The sequence below is a fragment of the Eriocheir sinensis genome, chromosome 2 (assembly GCF_024679095.1).
Source record: "Eriocheir sinensis breed Jianghai 21 chromosome 2, ASM2467909v1, whole genome shotgun sequence".
NCBI lineage: Eukaryota > Metazoa > Arthropoda > Malacostraca > Decapoda > Varunidae > Eriocheir > Eriocheir sinensis.
In genome coordinates this window covers 2482322-2507498 of record NC_066510.1, presented here as the reverse complement: position 1 = coordinate 2507498, position 25177 = coordinate 2482322, and the positions used below count along the sequence as shown (strand labels likewise).

The window sequence follows — 25177 nt, the reverse complement described above, 5'->3', positions numbered from 1 at the left end:
TACCGTATCTTCCCCATTTGCTAGCTCTAAAGTTTCTGAGGGAAATTTATAGCCGAACATATGTACAGAAGCGGAATTAAGTGAGATTCGTATGGTGTAGTCCAAATCCTTCTAGGTCAAATAGTTATTGAGTAATGCAAATAAATCGGAAAGTGTCGAAATATTTCGTAGAGCATAAATTATAATAAATAAACATGGGAAATAACAAACAGATCGAAACAACAACAAAAACTCACCAATATTCCAGCGGAGAAAAAGCAGAGTGTGCCATGTGGCGCGATGAATAGGTCGTGGCTGCGTGGAGGTGTGGAGTGAAATGCTGCTCCATGCGTGTTTGTATGTCTGTCTGTCTGTCTGTGTGTGTGTGTGTGTGTGTGTGTGTGTGTGTGTGTGTGTATGTATGTATGTCCACCAACAATTTCAGCTAGCGAGAGAGAGAGAGAGAGAGAGAGAGAGAGAGGGGAGGGGAAGGAGGAAGGCAAAAAATAGATAGATAGATAGACAGATAGGGTGTGGGAGTGGGTGGGGTTGGAAGTGAGGTGATGGGCGATAGAGGGGTAGTCTGCCCTGCGGCAGCATGGGGTGAGGACGTGTGCCCCAGGCGCGCTCCGAGGTGCCCGGGCCCGGCCAGTGCCACTCACCCGCCACCCATCCGGCCCAACCGATGCACCGACCTAATAAAGTCACCCGTACACTACCCCCTTGCCCAGTACACTGCCCAGCGCACTATAACCTCTTGATTGCTCCCGCCACTACCTGTACTGTGAGGTGAACAGCCCTTGTGGTCTTCAAAATCTTCACTCACCGTATTGGGGGCACACTATATCCGGCCCTGTTTCTCGCCGGCTTAGGACTGTGTAGGAGGCTACCTGTGCCTAGTTAGGCTCATCACGCCCCACCATGGCCACCCTCCACAGGGTGAAGGTGAAATATAAACTCAATGATGAAGCAGAAAAAACAGCCATAGAGAAAACTCCTTGAATGCCGAGCCAACCAGAACATCTTGGTGGCAGACATAAAGGAGAGCTATGGGGGCTACTCCTTGTACATGGCAGATGACAAGTCATTTGACCACATATATCTGGACACAACAGCCAAAGTCCTCGGCGACGCGGCCTTCACCCTATACACCCCCCCAGAGGTCAAATGCCGCAAGTGCATTATCATCAAGAATGTACAGGGCTTGGCTGACCACGATGTGCTTCATATCAAACAAGATATTGAATGCATACAGAGCTGGGCATCCGTCACGGAGGTCATTAGCTTCCTGAAAGGCTACATGTATAAAGTCATGTTCAGAACACAAGACATGGCTGCCATGGCATGCAGGCAGGGACTGAAGGTCCTAAATCTCAGCCTTACGCCAGCCCAGCTGGAGGTGGAACAGTTTATTCCACTCACCGTGTGCTTCAGATGCTACCAGATTGAAGGACACACAACAAAGGAGTGCACAAAGCCACAGGACTTCAAGGTGTGCTCAATCTGCGCAGAGACAGACCACACGTGGCAGGAATGCGACGCAGGGGAGCAGAAATGTGTCCTGTGCCCAGGCCAGCACTCATGCATGGCCATGAAATGCCCCAAAAGAAAACAGGCACTAAAAGTCAAACGTGCCAGGGTAAATGCCACCAAGCTGAAACCTAACCAATTGTATTCTTATGTAGCCAACAACAATCAGACTTACCCACAACCCGGCTCATTAGAAAACCAATTGAAGGTTGCAGCTATTACGGCTACTGCCCTATCTCAAGAGCAAAGAACGCCAGACACATACCAGGATGTCATAAGGACACTGAGCATTGAAAATGGCCTCCCATTACCAGCTAACACGAAATCAGCAGACACAGCCTTGGCTGAACTCGCTCAGACCCTTCAGGCCCTAGTCCCAAGTCTATCAACAACGGCCATTCAGACCCGCCACCCACCCCCAGCGGCAGGCTCGGCCCAGGCTGTCACCCCAACCCAAACGCTGAGTCACCTCGTGGAGAGGTACCAGGGTCACAACTGGGGCAAGAGAGCGGTGGCTCGACCCTTCCATCCCCCCCATCGCCCCCACTCCCTCAACCCTCACGGTCACCCCCCTCGACCACACAACCATGCCCACCACACCAGGACCAACACAGAGGTGCCAACAGAGCAAGCACTCGCTCCGGCCTGAGGAGCGAGGCAAAAGGAGGCACAAAAACTGGCCCCTAATACTCACAACCATGTCATTCACACAACCTACCAATCAACTAAAAATACTACAGCACAATGTCCACCATTGGCACACCAAACGCATCAATCTAATAAACACGTACACACACGAGAACCCAGATGTAATCCTCACAAATAGCCACGGCCTCCCCAACACCCAGGCTCTAAAGATACCGGGTTATTTATGTTATCAGCGGAACAGAACAGGTGAACAACACGCTGGAATGGCAATAGCAGTCAAAACAGGAACCCAGCACAAAATATATGACGACTTCCACTACTCCGACACCCTTTCTGTTAAATTAATGACTACCCTCGGGCCCATTGATATTGCCACTACTTACATCCCCCCACGAGAGGGCTGCATCATGTTTCCTGACTTCTATAAACTGCTACGCATACCTGAACCCATGTACTTCCTAGGCAACTTAAACGCACGCCACACCAGCCTTGGCCATTCCAACACAAATACAACTGGACGAAACATTATGAAAATCATCACCACCTTCGGAGCCCAGCACACAGGCCCAAATTTCCCCACGTTTATAGGCCACTCAGCCCTCACCACGCCTGACGTGATTCTAACGAACGGGAAAACATACCACAACACCCACGCCAGCCAGGGGCCACTAACGAGCAGCGACCACCTCCCAATACTGTTCACCATCTCAACCACTTCCGTTGTCGTGCCCTGCCCACAGCGGATGAACACAAAAAAGGCGAATTGGGAGCAATATAAGAACATTATAGACTCAGAACTACCTGACCTACATCTAGAGGGGAAAAACACAGATGACATAGAAACCGCTGTCAACACCTGGTATACCGCTGTCAAAACTGCCCAAACACAAGCAATACCCCTCACAAGGCACAAAACACTATCACACCCCCACCGCAACCAAGAGATTACGGACGCACAGCTACGTTTTACCAACATCCTCCGATACGCCGGGCGGCACGGCTGGACGCATAACCTTTATCAACAAAGTAGAGTTCTCCAACGAACGCTACAAGATACATGCAAAACAGCATACAACAGGCACTGGGAAAACACAATAAAAGGCCTCGCCGAGAAACACAAGGACCCAAAAGCCTTCTGGCAGAGAATAAAACGCATGCAGGGCAACACACACCACCGCCACACTTAGAAAAGGGAGGAGTCAAAATACAGGATGACGAGGGTATTGCCCAAGAGTTCAGAGAAGCCTGGAAGTCAGTGTTCATAATAAGACCTGAAGACAACGCTCATTATGACCAAGACAATGAATGGGCAGTAAAGGCATGGCTCCAACAGGACCCAACAAGAACCAGGCCACACCATATGGTTGATCTGCAGCGCCTAACACAGGCCCATCTGTTGACTATGGAAATAGGCACAGCCGAGCTCCGATCAGCTATAAACAAAACGAAAAACACGTCGCCCGGAGAAAGCAAAATAGATAAACAACAAATCAGTATGTTACCCCCCCCGGGGGCTGGCGTACCTACTCACCATATACAATGCGATGTTAACAACAGGTTACTTCCCTCAACGATTCAAAGTCGCCACTCTCACCATGACACCTAAACCAGGCAAACCATCCACGGATCCCAAGAACTACAGACCAATCTCACTCCTAGAAGTCCCTGGAAAAATCTTCTAAAGAATAATCAACCTACGACTCAGATGTCACCTGGAGGAAAACAACCTTTATAACCCGTCCCAGTATGGCTTCAGGGCAGGGAGGAGCACTACGTCAGCTATCTCCATCGCCAGCGAAAAAGTAGCACTCACTAAAGGACAAGGAATAAACTGCACTATTATCCAACGCAACATCAGCAAAGCTTTTGATAAAGTCTGGCTACAGGGCCTGCAATACAAAATACTTCAACTCGGACTGCCAGAGCTAACGGAAAAACTGTTATGTAGCTTCCTTGATCAGTGCTCAGCTTCCATTCGAGTTAAGTCAGCAACATCCTCCCCGTTCCCCCTGCACAGCGGCGTGCCACAGGGCAGCGTGTTATCACCAACGCTCTTCATCACCTACACCTCTGACGTGCCCCGGTCTGATAATAGAAGCTGTATGGACATATATTATGCTGACGACGCGACACATAGTGACCTCCAACGGTACCCTAGACCACCATGATGCCCTGGTCGTGCGGGAGGCGAACAGACTCAACACATTTGAAAAAAAGTGGAAGATCAAAACAAACATAGACAAGTTCGCTGTGGTCGCACTCGGCAGGAAAAAATTAAATGACATACAAATACAGGGCAACACCATCTCCCACCAAAAACAATGCCAGATATTAGGCCACACAGTGACATCCACCGGCCTGATCGTTAAACATGTCAATGACAAAACCATGAAACTAGACTGCTCACCCACCCCGACACACATGGCTTCCCACACCAAGATGTTACAGCTTCAGAGGCTGCAGAACAAAGCGCTGAGATTTGCCACCGGACAGAAATACCCGTACACGGAAAACACAGCAGCACAACACCGCAGACTCGGAGTACAACTAGTCAGCACAAGGCTACGGGAGGCCGCCGGAAAGATATGGGAGAAACTAGACCAGCAAGACGACGTGAACTACACCCACGTCAAGGAGCTTGACGGCAGCACGAACTTGGTCCACCCCTGGTTTCCGCGCAGCTTGAAGTCACTACGAGAACAACCGCCCACACATCACTTCACACAAGTGACGCCATAGCTTAGCTCTCTATACACAAATAATCCAAACACACACACCCCCAGCACGCCGGGGTATACAAATAAGGTGCCCGATAAACAATAACTACACCAGAACAACTAACGAACCTACACCATACAACTGTACACTCCTGCTGTCTTTTCTATTCCCCACCTGTACCTCACCACTAACCCACTTCCTCTTCGTACTATACCCTTGATTAAAAAAAAAAATAAAAAAAAAGATAGAGGGGAGTGGGGCAGGTGAAGTGTTGGTGGGCAAGGTATGTGTGTGTGTGGGTACGTGTGTGTGGGGGGGAGTGAATTAGGGCAGGAGAGCATCAAGGCGGGGCACATGGTGAAACCCGTCAAAGCAGGCACCTATGCACAGCGGCACCTCACACACTGAACACATGTTGCTGGTGTCTCTCTTCCTCTTGTACACCACACAGCACGGGTGGCACCTCAGCCTTTTCCCCGCTGGAATCCTCAGCCGCTCGTGCCCTAAAGCCACATCCAGCCGCACAGAGTCAGCCACAAAACACCGCCGCTTCGTGCGTGGCTGGCCTCCATCCTCATGATCTCCATCCCCAGGCACAGCCCTCACATCTGCCAGAGGCGCAGGGGCCTGTAATGCAGACGGGCCAGGGGGTGGAGTGGCGGGTGCCACCCCTGGAGTGGCAGGGGCTGGTGGTGGAGTGGCGGGTGCCACCCCTGCAGCGGCAGGGGCTGGTGGTGGAGTAGCGACCGCAGGGGTGAGGAGTGGGGAATAGGGGCTCGAGGAAGACTGCTGGACTTGCACACCTGGTGCTGGTCCCCTACCCACCCGGATGCGGGGATCCATAGGTGCTTGTAGGTGTGCGGGCAGGTCAGGAGCATGGCGGATAGGGACCCCCGATAGTGGCCACTCCTCGTCCTTGTAGTCCAGCAGCTTCTCGATGACCTCCAACATGAAAGCCTTGAGAGACATGTGGCGCTGGCCAGACTTCTTATAGAGGGTGTGCGTGTTGAAGAGGGCCATCTGGATTCATCCACTTCGTAGTGCACCAAGGGACGGGGTAATACTTCACCATCTGGTCGAAGTGGTTCACACCACCCATAAACTGGTTATAGTCTTCAACCATGACAGGTTTTTGGATGGTGTGGAGCACGTGGTGGTACTTCCCATCTTGGCCCTTCTCCTTCTTGTTGATAGTCTTTTCAATGGTGCCGTTGGTGTGCATGGTTGACACCATGGGGACGACTTTCTTGTCCTTCCATATGAGGACATGCACACCATTCCTGTGCATAGACTCCAACGCGTAGTCTGCCAGCCGCCGTGGCTTTGCCATGTCCTGCAGCCTCTTCGGTGCTCCCCTCATCAGCCGAAGTGTGCCACACACGTACACCTGCCTCGACAGGAGCACCTCGCACAGGCGGACAGAGATGTAGTAGTTATCCATGTACAGCCTGTACGAGTGGCTGATGAGGGGCTGGATGAGATCCCCCACGGTGTCTTCTAGTGTCCGCTTCTCGCCTGTGTACACCTGCAGGGTGCAGATGTACCCCGACTTTGCCTCTGCCACGAGGTACACCTTGATGGCGTACTTGGTTGGCTTCATGGGGTTGTACGCCCTGAAGTAGAGGCGGCCCTTCCACCCCAAGGAGCCTTCGTCGAGTGACAGGTTCTGCGTCGGGGTGTACACAGACTTGAACAACCGCAGGAGATACTCCATCACAGGCCGCACCTTGATGAGGCTGTCAGTATTTCCCAGGGGCACCGCACGACAATTGAATGCATGGAAGTACTTGAGTATGGCGAGGAAGTGTTTTCTACTCATCGCCCGCTGGAAGACCGGGTAGTTGTGAAGCCTGCTGTTGGTCCAGTAGTCCCGTATAGAGGGTAGCTTCACAATACCCATCAGCAGCACCAACCCCAGGAAGATGGCCATCTCCTTTTCGTTGGCCTGGTGCCACGCCACTGCCTCCGCCCTCCGGAACACGGCGTACACGTTTGTCTCCTCTGCCAGGAATGCCAACAACTCCCTTGTAAAAAATAACTGGAAAACCTGAAGGGGAGTCACTGGCACAGGGACATTGAAGCCTGGTGTCCCGGTGAAGGAGAGGAGGTTCGGGACGAAGGGCGTGGAACACCAGCCAACGTTCCGAGGGTCTACTCCAGCAGGCGGCGAAGGTTGTCGTGTGGCACGCCCCCTCCCCGCCCTGGCTACTCTGTGGGCTCAGCTACCACACGGCCTACCCCCGTCCCTCTCCTGGGCCCCTGCGTCCACATCTTGAGGGGTGAGGTGGTGATGGTGATGGTGAGGTGGTAGTGGATGATGATGATGAGTGTGATTGTGAGGTGGCAGTGGATGCTGGTGATGAGTGTGATGATTTTGAGGTGGCAGATGATGATACTGGTGGGTGAGGATGATAACCAGGTGATGAGGGCCGGGAATGCTGCGGGAGGTCAGGTAGTGGTGCGTCAGGTCGTGGTAGTGGTGATGGCAGCTGGAAGTGAGATGACGAGAGTGGGGCAGGTGAAGATGGTGCAGTGGCAGAAGTACAATGAGGAGAGCTAGAGATGTGTGAGTCTTGGATATGAGAAGGAGGGGTTGAAAGTTGAAGGGGTTGAAGGGTGTGATATGCGAGTGGTGAGAAGCGTGGGGAGACGTGGGACATTGTGCCGGGGGTCCTCAGGAACGGGACGACCGGGGTTGTAGTGGTGGTGGGGGGGATAGGTAGGGTGGTAAGGTGACCGACCCCTCCTCCATCCATCTCCATCCACTCTGGTTTCACTCCTGTGAGGCCTGGTGTTGTGGTGGTGCCTTGGGTTGATGCGAGTGGGTGAGGATGGGTCATGGCGGCGGCGGTTAGAGGCTCAGTGGAGGTTGTGGTGCCATGCCTCCTAAAGCCGCCTCCTCCTCCCTCCTCATCACTCATCTCCTCGACACCGCTGTGTTCACCATACGTGTGCCAATCATGAGGACTGTCCGAGTCCTCATCACTTGATGAATCATGAAACAAGGAGTCTTGTATCTCGCCCTCACACAAGCTACGACGGGCCATGATGCGCGCACACTGACCACAAAAAATACCGCCCTATATCTCTGAAACCACGCACCAAAAAAAATTTTTTTTTTTACGTAGAACACAACGCTACACACGTATATATCACAAAACACTTGATTTTCGGTGGTGCGGGATGGATTAAAGCCCACGCGGGCCTCGCTAAGATGGGAGTGAGGGCGCGCGTATCTCCTTGCAGGACCGCCTCCGGGGCAAACTGACGAACAAAATGGCTCCGCGCTCCTCTCCTGCGCCCCAAAGAGGGGTTGTCGTATGTTACCATGAAGAAACTTATCCCACTGAATAACTATACCAAATTAGACGCAATTTCACCGGAAACTTTATTTTTAATGAATATTTTAAAATTTTATGACACAAAACGCCTCATTGTGCGCGACGACCTTTTTACCTTATTGCCTCAAAACACATCATCGTGCACCAGGACCTTTTTACCTTATTGACTCAAAACACATCATCGTGCACCAGGACCTTTTTACCTTATTGACACAAAACACATCATCGTGCGCAAGAGGGTTAACAGCCAAACTACAACACACTGGCACAATCCAGTCATGTCAAAACCATACGATCAGGTTAGACTTAGAGACCAAAGGGTCATGGTGCAACACTGGCCGTGGCTGGCTGGCGGCAGCAGGTCAGTCCTAGACCTGGCTCAGGAATGCAGCCAGGCTAGATAAGATGATGTAATATGATGCAAGAATACTCCGACATGTATTTCAAACTTATGTAGAGATTTTAAAGGTGTACATTCACATAATAATTATATACGTTGGTAGATAATATTTGTTCGTTCAAATGTAGGGGGTCAATGGGAGCAAAGCAAGTAGGTGTGGGGGGTACAGCCCCCCTCTTAAGTATGCTCACATAAGTTTTGTTAGGTTACAATAATGGGGGGGGAGGGGGTGATGGGGGCAAAGCTCCCTGTTAAGTATGGTCACATAAGGTTAGGTTACTTTACAATGATTGGGGGTCAAGGGTGGTAAAGTCCCCCTGTCAGCTATGCTCATGCGTGGTTAGGTCACAATAAAAGGGGGGGGGGGTGAGGGAGGTGAAAACCCCCCCCATTAGGTTAGCTGAGATTGAAATAATGGGGGGATTATCAGGTTGAGGACATTCCCTGCAACTTTAGAGATTTGGGAATTTCCCTAGAATTTAGTCAATTCTCTACCTCTGAGTAGGCACATGTCAATTTCACTTTTCCCACCCCAAAAAACTGTCTTCCCACAGGTACCCAAGTTTGTTAGGCATTGGAAGAGATAATTAATATTGCCCAAAACTGCAAACTTACCCATACTGTATTTTTAGGAAACTGTAAGGTGCAAAAGGATTACTACATCAGATGACAAGACAGGAGACAACTGCTGCTCACCACGCAGCAAAACAAAGCTACTCCCAGTAGGACATTTTGATGCCTATCACCACCAGAATATAATTTCTCCTAACTTCAAGGGGCAGAAGGGTGACAGCTATTTTTTAATGCCAATTTGCAAAGAGAAATTGACATATATAATCCACCTGAGAATGACCTATCTGATTTGTCAACCACTCTACCAACATGTGGCACTCTGCTCAGCCTCCAGTATTTAACACTATTATAGTGCAATTTGATATTTTAGTCTTCATGTATACTAAATTACAATGACAAATTATCATGGTGGCCAACCCATGTGGCTCCTAGGAAAGGGTGGAGGGGATGGGTCCTGGAACACTAGACCTTAACTAATGCCTGGGGGATGTGACAAACTTAGTATTCTTAACCCCTTCGCGCCGGATGTTCAAAAAGCCCGCCAGGCTGATATACGGCATGCTCGGCCGCGCGCTACCGCCCGCGGGAAACCTGAGCCGGCATGTATCTGCTTGTCGCCTCCATATATTATGCTGCTGAAAGCCCTCATTACATGTATCCCGTACCTGCAAAGCAGCATACACAACGAGTCAACATATACCTGCTATGCATAATATAAATTGCGTCAACGTGAAATAAAAAAAAAAAGCGAAATAAAGAAAGGGGAGAAAGGGGCAAGGGGGAAAGAAATAGAGAAAGCAGATGATTGCGTAGAGGAGGAAAAATGTCGAGAAATTATCAGCGAGAGAGAGAGAGAGAGAGAGAGAGAGAGAGAGAGAGAGAGAGAGGTGATGGTGTCAGATTATCACTCTCGTAGCCTCTCATTTAGCGGTTTCTGAGCCATAACTGTTGCCAAAACACACCAATAATTAACCATTCTTATGATAACTGTATATGAAGGCAATTATTGGGGTCGAGGAGGCAGATTTTTGGGTCAGAAATTGGCAGACAGGAGGCCGAGTACGACAATCTGGCAACGTTGGTCGGCGCCTCGGTGTCTGAGAGAGAGAGAGAGAGAGAGAGAGAGAGAGAGAGCCAATGAGACTTCCTAATTTTAGACACAAGGCGGGAAGAAGGCGGTGCATACTGTAGCTCATTTTTTGTGATTGGTGGGAACAAGGATGGTGGGAGGAGCAATAGGATTTCAAGGACAGCATACGGCGTCTTTACTTAGTAACCAACACAAAGTACGGGACAACTCAATAGAAGAAGAAACAGAATAGAAATATGACGCCTACGTAGGCGTCATCGTATATGCTACAGAGGCTTCATGACGCCTATGTAGGCGTCATCGTATTGAAGGGGTTAAACACTGTGGACCTGGGTGGCAGCAATACTCATATCAAGTGGTGATTTGTTCTCTGGTTTAAGGTAATTACTACTTGCCAGTAATCAACAGTGACAAGATCTACCCATGCTACCGATAAGGTGCTAAGCTATTGATCAAACGGGCTCAGGTTGAGAGAGAGAGAGAGAGAGAGAGAGAGAGAGAGAGAGAGAGAGAGAGAGAGAGAGAGAGAGAGAGAGAGAGAGAGAGAGAGAATTCGCATCACTGAACGAGTGAGCATGAGCAGCGCAATACCATGGTGATTAGAACAGTTCCATTCCTCGAAAAAAGATGCCAGATTATCTGGAAAGCATAACATGATACAGAAAAGTGGGTCTACTGTAAAAAAATGTTTTGCTTATCCCAATGTAATTCAAAACAAAGTTATGAATATTAAGAACAGTTTTCTTCAATAATCTTTGACTCGGTAGCGGTATTATGGTAAACAAAATTATGAACCTTCGGTGTGAACTCCACGTGTGGAACCACTCAACACAATCAGCCAACACAGTGCCTGGCAGTGGTGCCTTCATTAGGGAAATATAGCGATTTATGAAAGTTTCACACATTTTTTATTTACTTATTTCATAATGTTATTTTTGGGCAATATGTTGAGTTTATAGGTCATAGAATTAAGAATGTATTCTAGTTTAAGTAAAAATTTTGTTACAGGTAACTCTCGATTTACGCAAGTATTGTGTCCTTGAAGAAGTTACATAAATCAAAAACAATGTAAATCAAACAAGAGGTAGGTTTCTATCAAAAAATAAATATTCACTTCATTCAGTGGAGAGAGAGAGAGAGAGAGAGAGAGAGAGAGAGAGAGAGAGAGATATCCATATCATCGAAATATCCACTCAGGCACTCAGTCTCAGCCTCACTCGTGTGAGGAAGAAATGATGGACACCATGAGCGACTGGCTAGTATTGGTACCGATACCGAGCAGTCTGGTGCCAGTACCATACTGTAAAGCTGGTACCATTAGTACCGGTACTGGTACCGGTACCTGCCCAGTGCCCACCCCTATTGCCGAGTAGCGTGGCAGCGTGGGTACTGTATTGTTGTTCAAGTGGCGCGCGGGAAGAACTGAGCTCAGCTGTGTGGCCACGGCGCCGTGTGAGTCAAGTTGCTTGAGACATCTGGTGGCCACTCCATAAAATATCGCGTATAGGTGAAAAAATGTGTAAATTAAACATTTATTTGGATTTTGGACCCCGCGTTATTTCAAAAACGCGTAAACCAAACTCGCGTAAATCGAGGTACCTGTTTTAAACTTTGTACCATTCTTATATGGGTTTTCAAGCCTGCAAAGTTTGTCCGGAATTCCGGACATCAATAGTAACCACGTTAGTCCGACAACGATAGTAATCTGGGGTTAAATATCTCTACCAGGAGTTCTACAAACTAGATTCTGTTCGGTACTTTCCAGATTAAACATTAGTCTTTGTGGAATCTATTAGAAAAATGGTTCAAGCTATACATGCGGCAGGAGATTAGAAAAAAATGCGAGAATGGTGTCAGCTTGGGTGCGAGTATTTAGCTTGTAATAATTGAATGGTAGAGTGTTTCTCACCACTTCACCTGAAAAATGTTAGCATAAACACTTGGGATCAATGTCTTGTAAACTATAGGCACAGTGCATCATGATTTATCACGTGAGAGATTTTACAGTGTGCAAGTCCTCATAGCTTCAACAGGAGTTGACTCAGTTTTAGTTAAAGTAGCTAGCGATCACTGGCAATTTTGGGGGGCCAAAACTCCTTTAATTTTTGGGGTATGGAACCGCTCCCATTAATACAGTCCTGTTGGCCCTTTTCCCTTTCCAGATGGGAGCAACCAATCCCCTTTTCCAGTCAGGAGGAAAGACACCAGAATGCCACACAGCAAACTGCACCCCATGCAACTTATGGACCATGAACCCCCAGTATTCAGCCTCTGTGCTGATATTACAGATTTTGGGACTGACTGCTTATTTCTGGACAAAATGTGATGCAGTTTATTAACACTTACATTACGGCGATTGTATATATAAGTGTGCTACCACACGCCCCACCCACACAGGGATCATATATATAAACATCACACTTTACGCTCCCTACATTTCAAATATACCGCCAGTTCTTGACTCAGAAGAATGGTGGAGCCATCTGGCATCCGTACACACTCTCATTCGTCTTGGCGCGTGCCCTACCGAAGGCCACAGATCATTTTCCACCTTTGTTCGGAATACATCTGTCATGTCTTGTGACGCATCAAGCAGTTCCTCTGCTCTGGGCAGAAGTAGAGCACGGGCGAATCAAAGTGACAGTGACTCTGATGACTGCTATGCTAGTGATATTGACAGAGGAGGGAGGGGCAAGTAGGGGGGGGGGAGGAGAGAGAGAGAGAGAGAGAGAGAGAGAGTGGGGTGCTTCCACACGATGCGTCGCGGCCACGAGAAAATGCGCAATGTTTTTGGCTGTCATAACTTTTTTTATTATTATTATTAGGAGAGAAGTTTTACTATACCACCATATATACTAAATGAATAAACAATTATTTGCAAAGAAAAAAAAGACACCATTTCCACTTCTTTTAAATGTCTAAATTTTCCCCGTGCACAGCATCTAGAGAAGTATATTGCCACCCGTACTCTAAGGGTTAAGGACAGTAAATTTTTATGGAAATCACTATATTCGGTTCAGCCAAGTCTTAACCCGGTAGCAGCGACGGACCAAATTTGTGGCTTTACCGTGTAGCAGCGACAGGACAAATTTGTGCCATGATTTAACCCCCCCAAATAGATGATGCATAAACTGATCACAAATGCTTTGATATATACTATGAAATGGTTTGTGTGAGTGATGATTTTTCTCATTTTTCTCGCTTAGCGGGACCATTAAGAAACATGATCCCCACTGCTGCTGGGTTAAGTGAGCATTATCGTGTGCTGGCAACCTGCTCTCACATGGCATGTCTGATTTCACAGATACTGTATGCTAGCCTACGCATAGTAGCTGCACTGTCAATGATATGCAGCAGCAATAACAAATACCATTAATTATAGTCAATTATGAGTTTAAAAATATTAATAATGTCACAAATAGCTGTTTTGTTAATATAAAACCTAATAATTTTCTTGCTGGTGGACAGCTTCAAGGTTGTTCAATAATCATGATCAGCAATCTTGTAAATTAACAAAACCGCTATTTGCGATATTGCTAATATTTTTTTACTCATAATCGACTATAATTGACGGTATAGGTTTCCCTCGCTATTCGATCTTTCTCAAAAAGAAGAGATGGAAGAAAGGAAAGGAGTCCCGTGCAACATGTGGAGGATGGGAATCGGCAAATTGAGAAGCCCAAACCCACAACAAATACAGCCACACACGCGCAGGCCGCGATGGGGATTCCGCTCGGGCGGCGCCAATGCGGGCCGGCCGCCGACCCTCATCACCGCCATAGGTTCCTCTCTCCATTAAATTAAATCCTATTAAACCTTAAGTTCGCTATCCAATCGTTCGTTATTCGATCTGGTTTTCAGGAACCTAACCCAATCGTAAAGTGGGGGAACCTGTACATGTTATTGCTGCCTGCATGTTATTGACACTGACGACTGTTTACTATGCGCAAGCTAGCAAACAGTATTCACGAAATTGGGCATGCCATGTGACAACAGGTTGCCAGTGCATGATAACTCTCACCTCAAACTTGGCTGAACCGACTGTTGTGCACCCGCTGCCGCCCCGCTCACACTGGCCCGCGTGGTGGACCCACCGCCCCGTACCGTGCTGAGTATTCCCACTGCTCCACACAGCTTGCCAAATACATTAAAACTAACCTAACCTAACTCAACCTACCTAACAGGGAGCTTTGCCCAATTTGACCCCCTTAACAGGAGGTCTTCGCCCCCCTCGACCCCTTCTATTTTCTGGAAGTCATTTGATACTGCACTGCATTCAGGAACCAAAAATGAATCCATGTTGTAAGCATCAACTTCACAAGAGGTGGCTACCTTCTCATCAATATTATCTGTAGAGAGTGTGCAAGGCTCTAGGTTGGCAGCAGGGCCACTCACACATCAGGTGGCACCTCCTCCTACCCTGAGGTGCCTGTTTACTCACCTGGTTTACTCACCTGGTGGGCTTCCCGACCCCACAATCCACATGATGAAGAGGGGAAGCCAGCACTCTGCTGATGCGCCAGCTCTCAATATATAATTACATAAACAAAAACAAACACTAATGAAAGAGCTGGATAGTGCATCATATGCAGTCAATTTGTAATTTAATTTATATGTTTAGATGAAGAAGAGCTACAGTCCATTTAACCCTCTGAGTACCGATGACGATACGGTATCGTCACCACTGGATGTTACCGCCAGTACGGGTGACAATACCACATCGTCACTGAGTTACCCTTACACTCGGTCTTATTTCGCGAAAAGTTTTGGTTCCCCGAAGATCAGCCGGGTATCACGTAATAGCTAGAGAGTTGGGCTAGCCTCTCCCAGGTTCTCGTGATCCTATGGGATACGCCACATAGTGAAAACAAAGGAAAAGTTCAGGACAGCTTACCACCCTCTGCCAAAAACAAAATGTTGCTTCCCATACGGGTGACGATACCGTATCGTCATTTTATAATTTTCAAAACCGGTCTTATTTCTCGAAATATAATTGTTCCATGATGCACTGAGTGTAAAAAGTGTGGAACTACAAAACCGCGCTGAAACGGAGTGGCGGGCACAGCCGCATGAACTCGCTCTCGGCTGAGCGGGGCTGGACGGGTGGGGCGGGGCTGCGGGTGAGATGAAGGGGGTACACTTCTAAGCTACGGAAAGGGGAATGACAACATTTTTTATGGTTTTGGGATAGATTCGAGTGTTTTGAAAGAAAAAAAAAAAATTTGCACATAGTGCGGTATGGGGTGTACTAGTTTTCTCGCCATAGCGCGGTACTCAGAGGGTTAATGATATTCTAAAAATTTGTCCCCAAGATGATGAGCTAGTGCTGATTTAGGTAGAGATAGAGACTGGAGGGTGACTAGGGATTCAGGGAGGGAATTCCACAAAGGAATGCCTCTGATACTGAAGGACCTCTTCCTTAGTTCAAGCTGGGTCCTAACATGTGCTATTTTGTACTGGTGGCCTCTGGTGGGTAGATCAGGAGTTAAAACAAAAAGGTCTGAAGGGGATATTGCACATTTATTATGAAAGATCTGCCAGTACTTGCTCATGTCATGACAGAGCAGACGACCGTGTATTGAGAATAAATTTAGTGATTTTAACCTTTCGAGATAACTTAAATTTTCTAAGCCCCTTAAGTACTTTGTCCAACGCCTCTGGACTGACTCTAATAATTTCAAATCTCCAACATAGCCTGTGTTCCACACAGGCAAAGAGTATTCCAATAGGGGGTGAACATGAGTAATGAAGAGAGGGACCATAAAGGAAGCATCACGATTAACTGTTGCTTTAACCCTTGTAGGTCGGGTGACGGGAATTCCTGCTCGAGCAGAAAGCGTCGGGTGGCGGGAGTTCCCGCCATCCAACGCACTTGACTTGGCCAAAAATAGCACCTCTTCCCAACATCATATCTCTGCCGTGCTGCAACCTAGACACTTCAAATTTATTTCATTGTGGAGAGGAAGGATTGGCGATGAAAAAACAGTATAAATTATTGATTTTCTTTTGAAATTGCCACACGGGGCATTGATGAAAGATACCTATTTTTCAAAATCTATCAACACCACCCGCGCACTGCAAGGACGACAATAGTCCTCTAGCCCGACGCTTATGGGTTAAGGATAGGTAATTGTAGAGATTCACTACGTGCCTCCAAAATACGATATTACGCCTCCATATTATACTTAAGGGACGAAATACATGTCCCTTAACCAAAACATGAAGGCAGAAAAACTTAAAAGTAAAGAAAGAAAGAAAGTGATAAGGCATATTATACATACGTGCGATGTTTGTTGGCGGCGGCGGCAGCGGCAGGTGAGCAGTGTTGCCAACGATCCGGTTAGCGATGGTACGCTAGGTTAGCGATGGTACGCTAGGTTAGCGATGGTACATTTAGTTAGCGATTAGCCCAGGCATGTGAGACCAGGTCCACCAAGCGTGGTTATTTTTATTTTTTTTAGAACACGCACCTTTACCCAAAGGGTTTGGTGAAGGTTTGGGCCGGGTATAGTATTAGGTAAAGGTGCGTGTTCTAAAAAAGAAAAATAACCACGCGTGGTGGACCTGGTCTCACGTCGTCAAACTAACTAACTAAGCACCATCGCTAACCTAGCGTCATCGCTAACCAGATCGTTAACAACACTGCTCACCTGCCGCCGTCATACTTCTTTTCTACAAACCTTCAACAGTCATGAAAACGCTTAGAAAATCCAATGGAAGGACTTTTTTTTTACTCTTGAAAATAAGGGATAATGTTTACGGAAGCGCGTCGCCTCCTCTGGCGACGGTGCAGCTGGTGTTGCGAGAAATACCTCCTCGCTGAAATAAGTCATATATATATATATATATATATATATATATATATATATATTATATATATATATATATATATATATATATATATATATATATATATATATATATATATGTGGGGGGGGTCCCCCTTGGTTAGAAGGGGGGGGTCGAGGGGGGCGCAGCCCCCTCGTTGGTAGGTCGTAAAGTTTGGTTGGAGTAGTTCAAATATGCTCCCCGACCCTAAGCCCTCTGCGAGCTATTTTATGGCTGCGGCGGCTGCAGCGTCGTCGCGGCCACCACCAGAGGAGGCGACGCGCTTCCGTAAACATTATCCCCTATTTTCAAGAGTAAAAAAAAAGTCCTTGAATTGGATTTTCAAAGCGTTTCCATGACTGTTGAAGGTTTGTAGAAAAGATATATGAAGAGATACTGATGTTTCATAAAGTAGATTATGAGATACTGGCACGGACCTAATATGAATCTTTACCGACGAAATACATGTCCCTTAACCATAATATGAAGGCGGAAAAACTTAAAAGTAAAGAAAAAGTGGTAAGGGTAGTGAAAAGGCATATTATACATACAGGTTCATGGTACAAAAGGGTCACATACAATACCACCAGTCATAAAACTACTCCTGCAAATTACCCAAACTCCCATGAAAACCTTGTCAAATACGTCTATAGGGCTTTTTTTTATTTTTTTTACAACAAAGGAGGCGGTTCAAGGGCATCAGAGTGTGCAGACAAAAAAGCCTGCTACTCACCGCTCCCATAATAAACAAGAATGGCCAAAAGAGACGTATAATTGGGCGACGAAATCTTCTAAAATACTGAAAATGACCCAAGCTCCCACGTAAACCTCGTCAATTACGTGTATATTTGGGCGACGAAATAAATAAATACGACCTATTATTTCCTAGTACGGTACGGCCCTGCTGGCACTGGCACTGCGCAGTTCCCCAGGAGGTGCCACGGCCCACTTCTGCCCAGACCCACCCACCCCCACTCCCACACAGTCACCAGCACACAGAAACACACTCACCCAGCTTCTTGCACGTCGGTTCAGCACAATGAGTTCCAAGATGAGGCAACTCCATCACGGCAGCGTAATATATCCCTTCGTTGACGTTCTAGAGGTTCTGGCGGGTGCCGCAGCCCGCGCCCCTTATATACCGCCCGTGTGTGTCTGCCAGCACAATAGTCACGCTGCTTAGGTACTCCACCCGGCCGTTCTTACCTGGATTTCTTACCTGGATGACCTTTCCCTATGAGCCATGCTAGGGTGAACCGTCATGATAAGAACCGAAACGTTCATTCCGTTCATCCACATTCATCCACACACACACACATATATATATTTTCCACCCGTTCATCCACATTCATCCACACACACACACATACACACACACACACATATATATATTTTCCACCCGTTCATCCACGTTCATCCCATATACATGCATGTTTGTGTGTATTCCACCCGTTCATTAATTCATGTTTATCCCGTGCTTGCTTATATATGTACTCCAACTGTTCATCCATGCACGTTCATCCCGTGTTTATAATTTACTCCACCCGTTCATCCACGTTCATCCTGTTCTTATACTCCACCCGTTCATTCACGTTCATCCCGTGCTTATAATGTGTACTCCACCCGTTCATCCACGTTCACCCCGTACTTATACTCAACCCAAGGTTCTTTCTTGAGGAACCTTGACTCAACCCGTTCATCCACGTTCATCAAGTGCTTAATTATGTGATCCAGCGTTCATCCCTTTCAACGATCTGTGCTTAATTATGTAAGCCACCGTTCATCCCGTTCAACCATGCACGTTCATTCCGTGCTTAATTATGTGATCCACCGTTCATCCCGTTCAACCACGTTCATTCCGTGCTTAATTATGTGATCCACCGTTCATCCCGTTCAACCACGTTCATCCCGTGCTTAATTATGTGATCCACCGTTCATCCCGTTCAACCACGTTCATCCCGTGCTTAATTATATGATCCACCGTTCATCCCGTTCAACCACATTCATCCTGTGCTTATAATGTACTCCACCCGTTCATCCTGTGATATATGGATATATATATATATATATATATATATATATATATATATATATATATATATATATATATATATATATATATATATATATATATATATATATATATATATATATATATATATATATATATATATATATATATATATATATATATATATATATATATATATATATATATATATATATATATATATATATATATATATATATATATATATATATATATATATATATATATATATATATATATATATATATATATATATATATATATATATATATATATATATATATATATATATATATATATATATATATATATATATATATATATATATATATATATATATATATATATATATATATATATATATATATACACACACACACACACACATTGAATTACTCTATATACCGATCTTGGTATCATCTGCGAATTTACTGACATCACTACTAATTCCTGTGTCCAAGTCATTGATGTAAATAATAAAAAGCTGAGGACCCAGCACCGACCCCTGTGGGACTCCACTCGTAACACTGCCCCATTCAGATTTTTTACCATTGATTTGCACTACCTTCATCCCGCGCTCTGTACTCCACCTGTTCATCCACGTTCATCCACCTTCATCCCGTGCTTATGTACTCCACCCGTTCATCCCGTTCATTCACCTTCATTCCGTGCTTATGTACTCCACCCGTTCATCCACGTTCATCCCGTGCTTATGTACCCCACCCGTTCATCCACGTTCATCCACCTTCATCCCGTGTTTATGTATTCCACTCATTCATCCCGCGCTCTGTACTCCACCCGTTCATCCACGTTTATCCACGTTCATCCCGTGCTCATGTAATCCACCCCTTTCATCCATGTTCATCCTGTTCTCGTTCATCCATCCACGTTCATCCCGTACTTTGTACTCCACCGGCCGCCCGTTCATCCACGTTCATCCCGTGCTGTGTATACTCCACCCGTCCATCGCGTGCTCTGTATTCTATCCGTTCATCCATGTTCACCCCGTTCATCCACGTTCACCCCGTGCTTATGTATTGGTACTCCACGTCCATCCCGTTCATCCCGTGCTTATATATATACTCCACCCGTTCATATCATGCTTATATACCCGTTCATCCATTTCCGTTATCTCGTTCATACCGTTCATCCACGTTAATATTCATCCCGTGCTTGCAATGTGTACTCCACCCGTATACAGCGATCGCCTATATATGTTCATCCACACCGGCCGTTCGTCCACGTTCATCCCGTTCATCCACATTCATATCCCGTGCTTAATATATGATAGTACTTCACCCGTTCATCCACTGTTTCCTTCCACATAGAAGCTAATTTAATTAACACACCATATGAAGTTTACATATATAGATATATATATATATATATATATATATATATATATATATATATATATATATATATATATATATATATATCCATCGATCATATTAACAACAGACCTATAAATCTCTAAATATAGTAATAATTAACTAGACTCTTTTTTTATAATATTTCACTATTACTCACTTGGTTTTATATATATATATATATATATATATATATATATATATATATATATATATATATATATATATATATATATATATATATGGTTAACCGTATACTATATAGGTCTTCATTTTAACGGCTTATGAGAGCTATACGTACTCGTATATATATTAATTATAGAGAGGAAAAATAAATTAAATAGATACACTAACAAACTAAGCACTTCAGAGTTTACTAATAATTAACCTTATAGTATATAAAACTTGGGCCCTAAAATGTCATAATTACTGGAGATTATAAATATGTGAAAGTCCGATATGTAAGAGGATAAGCCTGAAGTAGCGGCTCCGTTACTATTATTCTGTCAAGCACCGCCGCCAACAACAACAACATTGCGTCAGGAAGCTCCAGACGTTTCTAGAAATTAAACGTTCCAGAAGGAGACGTTTCCAGAGCCTGCCTGAGTCATGGCCAGCCCGGAGAGTGACAAGCAGGTGACCGTCGTGAGGAACGCGACGGACCTACAGCGACTCAAGTTAGAAAAGTTGATGAAGAACCCAGTACGTAACGAGGACATTATCACCTCCCATCACCACATCATCACCCATCATCACCACCACCCACCCATCATCACCCACCATCACCACCTCATCACCCATCATCGCCACCACCCACCCATCATCACCACTCACCCATCATCACCACCCACCCTTACATCACCCATCATCACCACCCACCCATCATCACCAGCCACCCTTACATCACCCATCATCACCACCCACCTCAGCATCCCCCTTCACCACCACCCACCCATCATCACCACCCACCCATCTCAGCATCCCCCTTGACCACCACCACCCATCATCACCAGCCACCCTTACATCACCCATCATCACCACCCACCCATCTCAGCATCCCCCTTCACCACCACCCACCCACCTCAGCATCCCCCTTCACCACCACCACCCATCATCACCACCCACCCTTCTTCTTCTTCTTCTTTTGACCTGTAACGCTTTGTATCGCTTACTAGGTCCTCCTCCTCTCGTTCCTCCCTTCTTATTCACGCACCTTCCTTTTCAGTGTTAGGGAATTTTCTAAACAAATAAATTCACCTATCTTCACTTATTCAAGCATTTGTGTCCTTTTTTCCCAGCACTGCGTGAGGAACACTTGCCAGTTTTACCATTCTTCTCTCTGTTTCCTTTTTGTCCCCATACAGCCCCAACACCGTGCAGATTACCCCCGTTGTCCTCCTCTAGCCTCCTAGCCCACTCCTCTCTGCCTATTACCATCACTACTCCTGCTACTAACTCTGCTCTCTGACTCTCATAGTTGCTGCATTCTACTATCAGGTGTTCTACTGTTTCTTTCTCCCCTGTCTTACAGCTACAGTTCTGGTTTCCCCTGTCCCTGTTCCTTACCGTTTACCATTACTGTTGATGAGGTTTCAGGCCCTGCTGCTCTGCCGCTGATGCAGCGCTCTACGAGGGCCGTCAACAATTTCAACGTTAGCCTCAATAATAGTCTTCGATGCACTTATTCTCAAACATTATAGTGAGTAAGTGAGTGTCTTAATTTCTTTCACGAATAATATCATATATAACAACTAGTTCAGTGTTCGTGTCTGCTATTTTCATTATTGTATCACAATTAAATATTCAACACTTATTTCCAGCACACTGAACATTCATCACACACAATTTATCTTTAAGTACAGACACTACTTAATAGCCATGATCGGTCATGTTACGAATTCTCTCAATTTCAGTCTGGAGAACTACACAACACTGGTCATTTGCTGAGTGGTTGATTTCAGGCTTCTTGTATCTCACACAATTTATGCATTTCTTCTCATCCATGGTACACTCCTGTGATTTATGATTGCCAGCGCATTTGAAACAATTTGGGGCGTCTCCATTGGTCTTGGCAGTACAGTTGGCCTCAAGATGGCCATATCTCTGACAATGATGGCATATAATTGCATGGTATCTGTCTCTCACTGTGTATATTCCCCATTCTAATTTTAGCTTGTCGTGATTCTTGTGAATCAGCTCTCTTACAATTGGGTCACACCTCAAAATGTAGTGCATTGTGCCACCAGCTGCAGGCTTGCTAAAAACCAGCTCAATCTTATCCTCAACACCCCCAATGGCGTGTAAGAACTCATTGCGGTCTAAGATGGTCTCTTTTATTTTTTCCTTGGTCTCCTCTTTATGCACATTGCATATCATGATCTTTGGTTTCATCTTTCCAACACTCTTGGTATTAATTTGCTCAACAGACTCCAGTTTTTGAGCAGCCTCATCCCTTGTGTTCTCATTATCAAAGTTCATGATAATGTTACCTCTATTTGTAAATCTTGAATCAGTTATTTGAATACCATTCGATGCCTGGGAGACTTCATCCTTCATGTCTGTTGCCTTCTTTTCCTGTGTAGAAGCTTTTACAACTAAGAGATTTTTCTTGACCTTCTTGCCTCTCTTTGCCACCTCAGCCCAGCTAGATTCAGCATGCTCAGCACGTTTAAGCGTGTCAACAACTGATCCCAGCTCCTCCTGCACCTTCACAGCCCTTGATTCAACTTCATCCTTAACCACAGATATTTCCTTAGATAATTCGTGCTTGAATACATCCATTTTTTCCACAATTTTGGTAGCCAGAGATGCTTTATGGAGGCATGGGTTGCACATCCAATTAATTTTAGGTATATTCTCCTGCTTAATTCCTGACAAATGAGCACCCTTCACATGACACCATTTAGGGCACAAACAGCATCCAGTCCATTTCTTGCCTGTGAAATCCTTACAAACGTAACACAAATCCAACGGGGCCTTGGCTTTGCCAGCCATGTCGACACAGTACTTTCCACACGGAGCAAGACGCGACACATTCGATCACGTCCACTACTACTCAGTCACTCCTTCCTGCCGGTTACCTCCAGGGTTCCTGTTCTTCATCATCATAATCATTTCATCGACACCTGCTCCTAGGAGCTCCCACCAGGGGATGGCCACGGCAGAAGAGCTTCCATCTTTCTCTATCCAGACACTCCCTCCTTGCCTGCTCAAAGTTTCTCAAAGATCTTTCCTGCCTCTCCCTAATGTACTCTTGCACCCTATCCCTCCATTTCACTGGAGGTCATCCTCTAGCATTCCCTCCCTTTATCTCACTCACATGCGCCCTTCTGGTCATCTTACTCTCCTCCATTCGCTCCATGTGGCCAAACCACTTTAAAGTCTGTCGCTTCACTTCTTCCACCACTCCAAACTTCTTCCCTTCACCCCTGTGACACATTCCAAAATGCTTGTACACACTTTCATTACTCATTCCATCCATTCTACTCACACCACAAGCACTCCTCAAATAACTCATTTCCACTGCCTGCACTCTAGACCTCTGACTTTCATTCCAGGCCCACGTTTCACTTGCATATGTGAGGGTTGGTACTATTATTGTATTTCTCAAATCCCTCTTTACCTCCATGCTCACACTTCTGCCATTCATGATTCATCCCAAAGACCGTACCACCCTTCTTCCTTGCAATGCCCATTCTCTTATCTCTCTCCCTCCGTACCACCATGCTTACACATAACTGATCCAAGGTACTTGAACTGATTGACCTCCTCCATTTCTTTACCATTCAAAACTATTTTGCATTCTTTTTCACATTTAATTCCCACTATATGGGCACACAAAATCTACAGCCTCACTTCTACTTTGCTCACAAACCATCACTTTACTTTTGTTGACATTTACTTTGAGCTTTCTCCTGTTACAGACACTATCAAAAACACTGACCAAATTTTGTAGGTCACTTTCATTTTCAGCAATGAGCACCGTGTCATCAATTCAATTAACCCTAGAACGCTAACCATGGGTATGAGGTACCCGGAGCGAATGACGTCAATGCAAATGTGTACGGTTCCCGTGCTCTGAGGGTGCCCACCTCCTCAGTAGCTTCATGTGCCCGCTTGACAGTGTAAGGGAAGGTCCTCTCTGCTCACCTCTGTTGTAGGCTTACGTGGTACGACATACCCATGGTTAGTGATACAGGATGTTGTCCACATCCCCATGATAGTGAATACGCACATTTTTAGTGATCACCTGTGCAGTGGGTCACAGGACCTGGGAGGCCGTACGAGAAGTTTGGAAGCCATGGGAGGAAAGGCTTTTTTTTTTTTTATGAATTTTTTAAAATTTTTGAAAATTTTTCCTATTTTTAGTAACATTTTTCAGTACCTGATTTTCATATTAAAAGAATACTTTTTCAGTTCTTCTTATTGTTAAGTCAAGGTAAAAAGCTTGAAGTCCCTTCATGTAATTTTATTTCATTAAAGCTTTACATTTAATATTTTTCCTTTTTTTTTCAAAATCGGGTATGATATACCCATGGTTAGTGGTGGTGTGACTTTTTTTGAAGGTTAGTGTTCTAGGGTTAAGAATTCAGTACCCACTTCCTTCCCTCATCGAACAGTCTTACTCCAACTTCTCCAACTTTGCCCTTA

At 45.7% G+C, this 25177-nt stretch overlaps 2 protein-coding genes across 4 annotated transcripts in view; one reads left to right on the top strand and one right to left on the bottom strand.

Moving 5' to 3' along the window:
- LOC126998532 (AN1-type zinc finger protein 2A-like) overlaps positions 1 to 18263 on the bottom strand; it is a 35886-nt gene extending 17623 nt beyond the window's left edge. The window contains exon 1 of one of the 3 annotated variants that reach the window (XM_050860299.1): positions 18119 to 18263. In XM_050860299.1, the coding sequence (XP_050716256.1) occupies positions 18119 to 18173 (55 nt within the window). In that variant the 5' untranslated portion in view covers positions 18174 to 18263. The remainder of the gene's footprint in view (positions 1 to 18118) is intronic. The other 2 variants (XM_050860316.1, XM_050860307.1) reach the window with 2 other exon arrangements.
- A 2761-nt stretch (positions 18264 to 21024) lies between these two features.
- Positions 21025 to 25177, top strand: part of LOC126998544 (PRKR-interacting protein 1 homolog) — a 43039-nt gene continuing 38886 nt past the window's right edge. Inside the window, exon 1 of the mRNA XM_050860331.1 lies at positions 21025 to 21229. Within this exon, the coding sequence (XP_050716288.1) occupies positions 21137 to 21229 (93 nt within the window). The 5' untranslated portion in view covers positions 21025 to 21136. The remainder of the gene's footprint in view (positions 21230 to 25177) is intronic.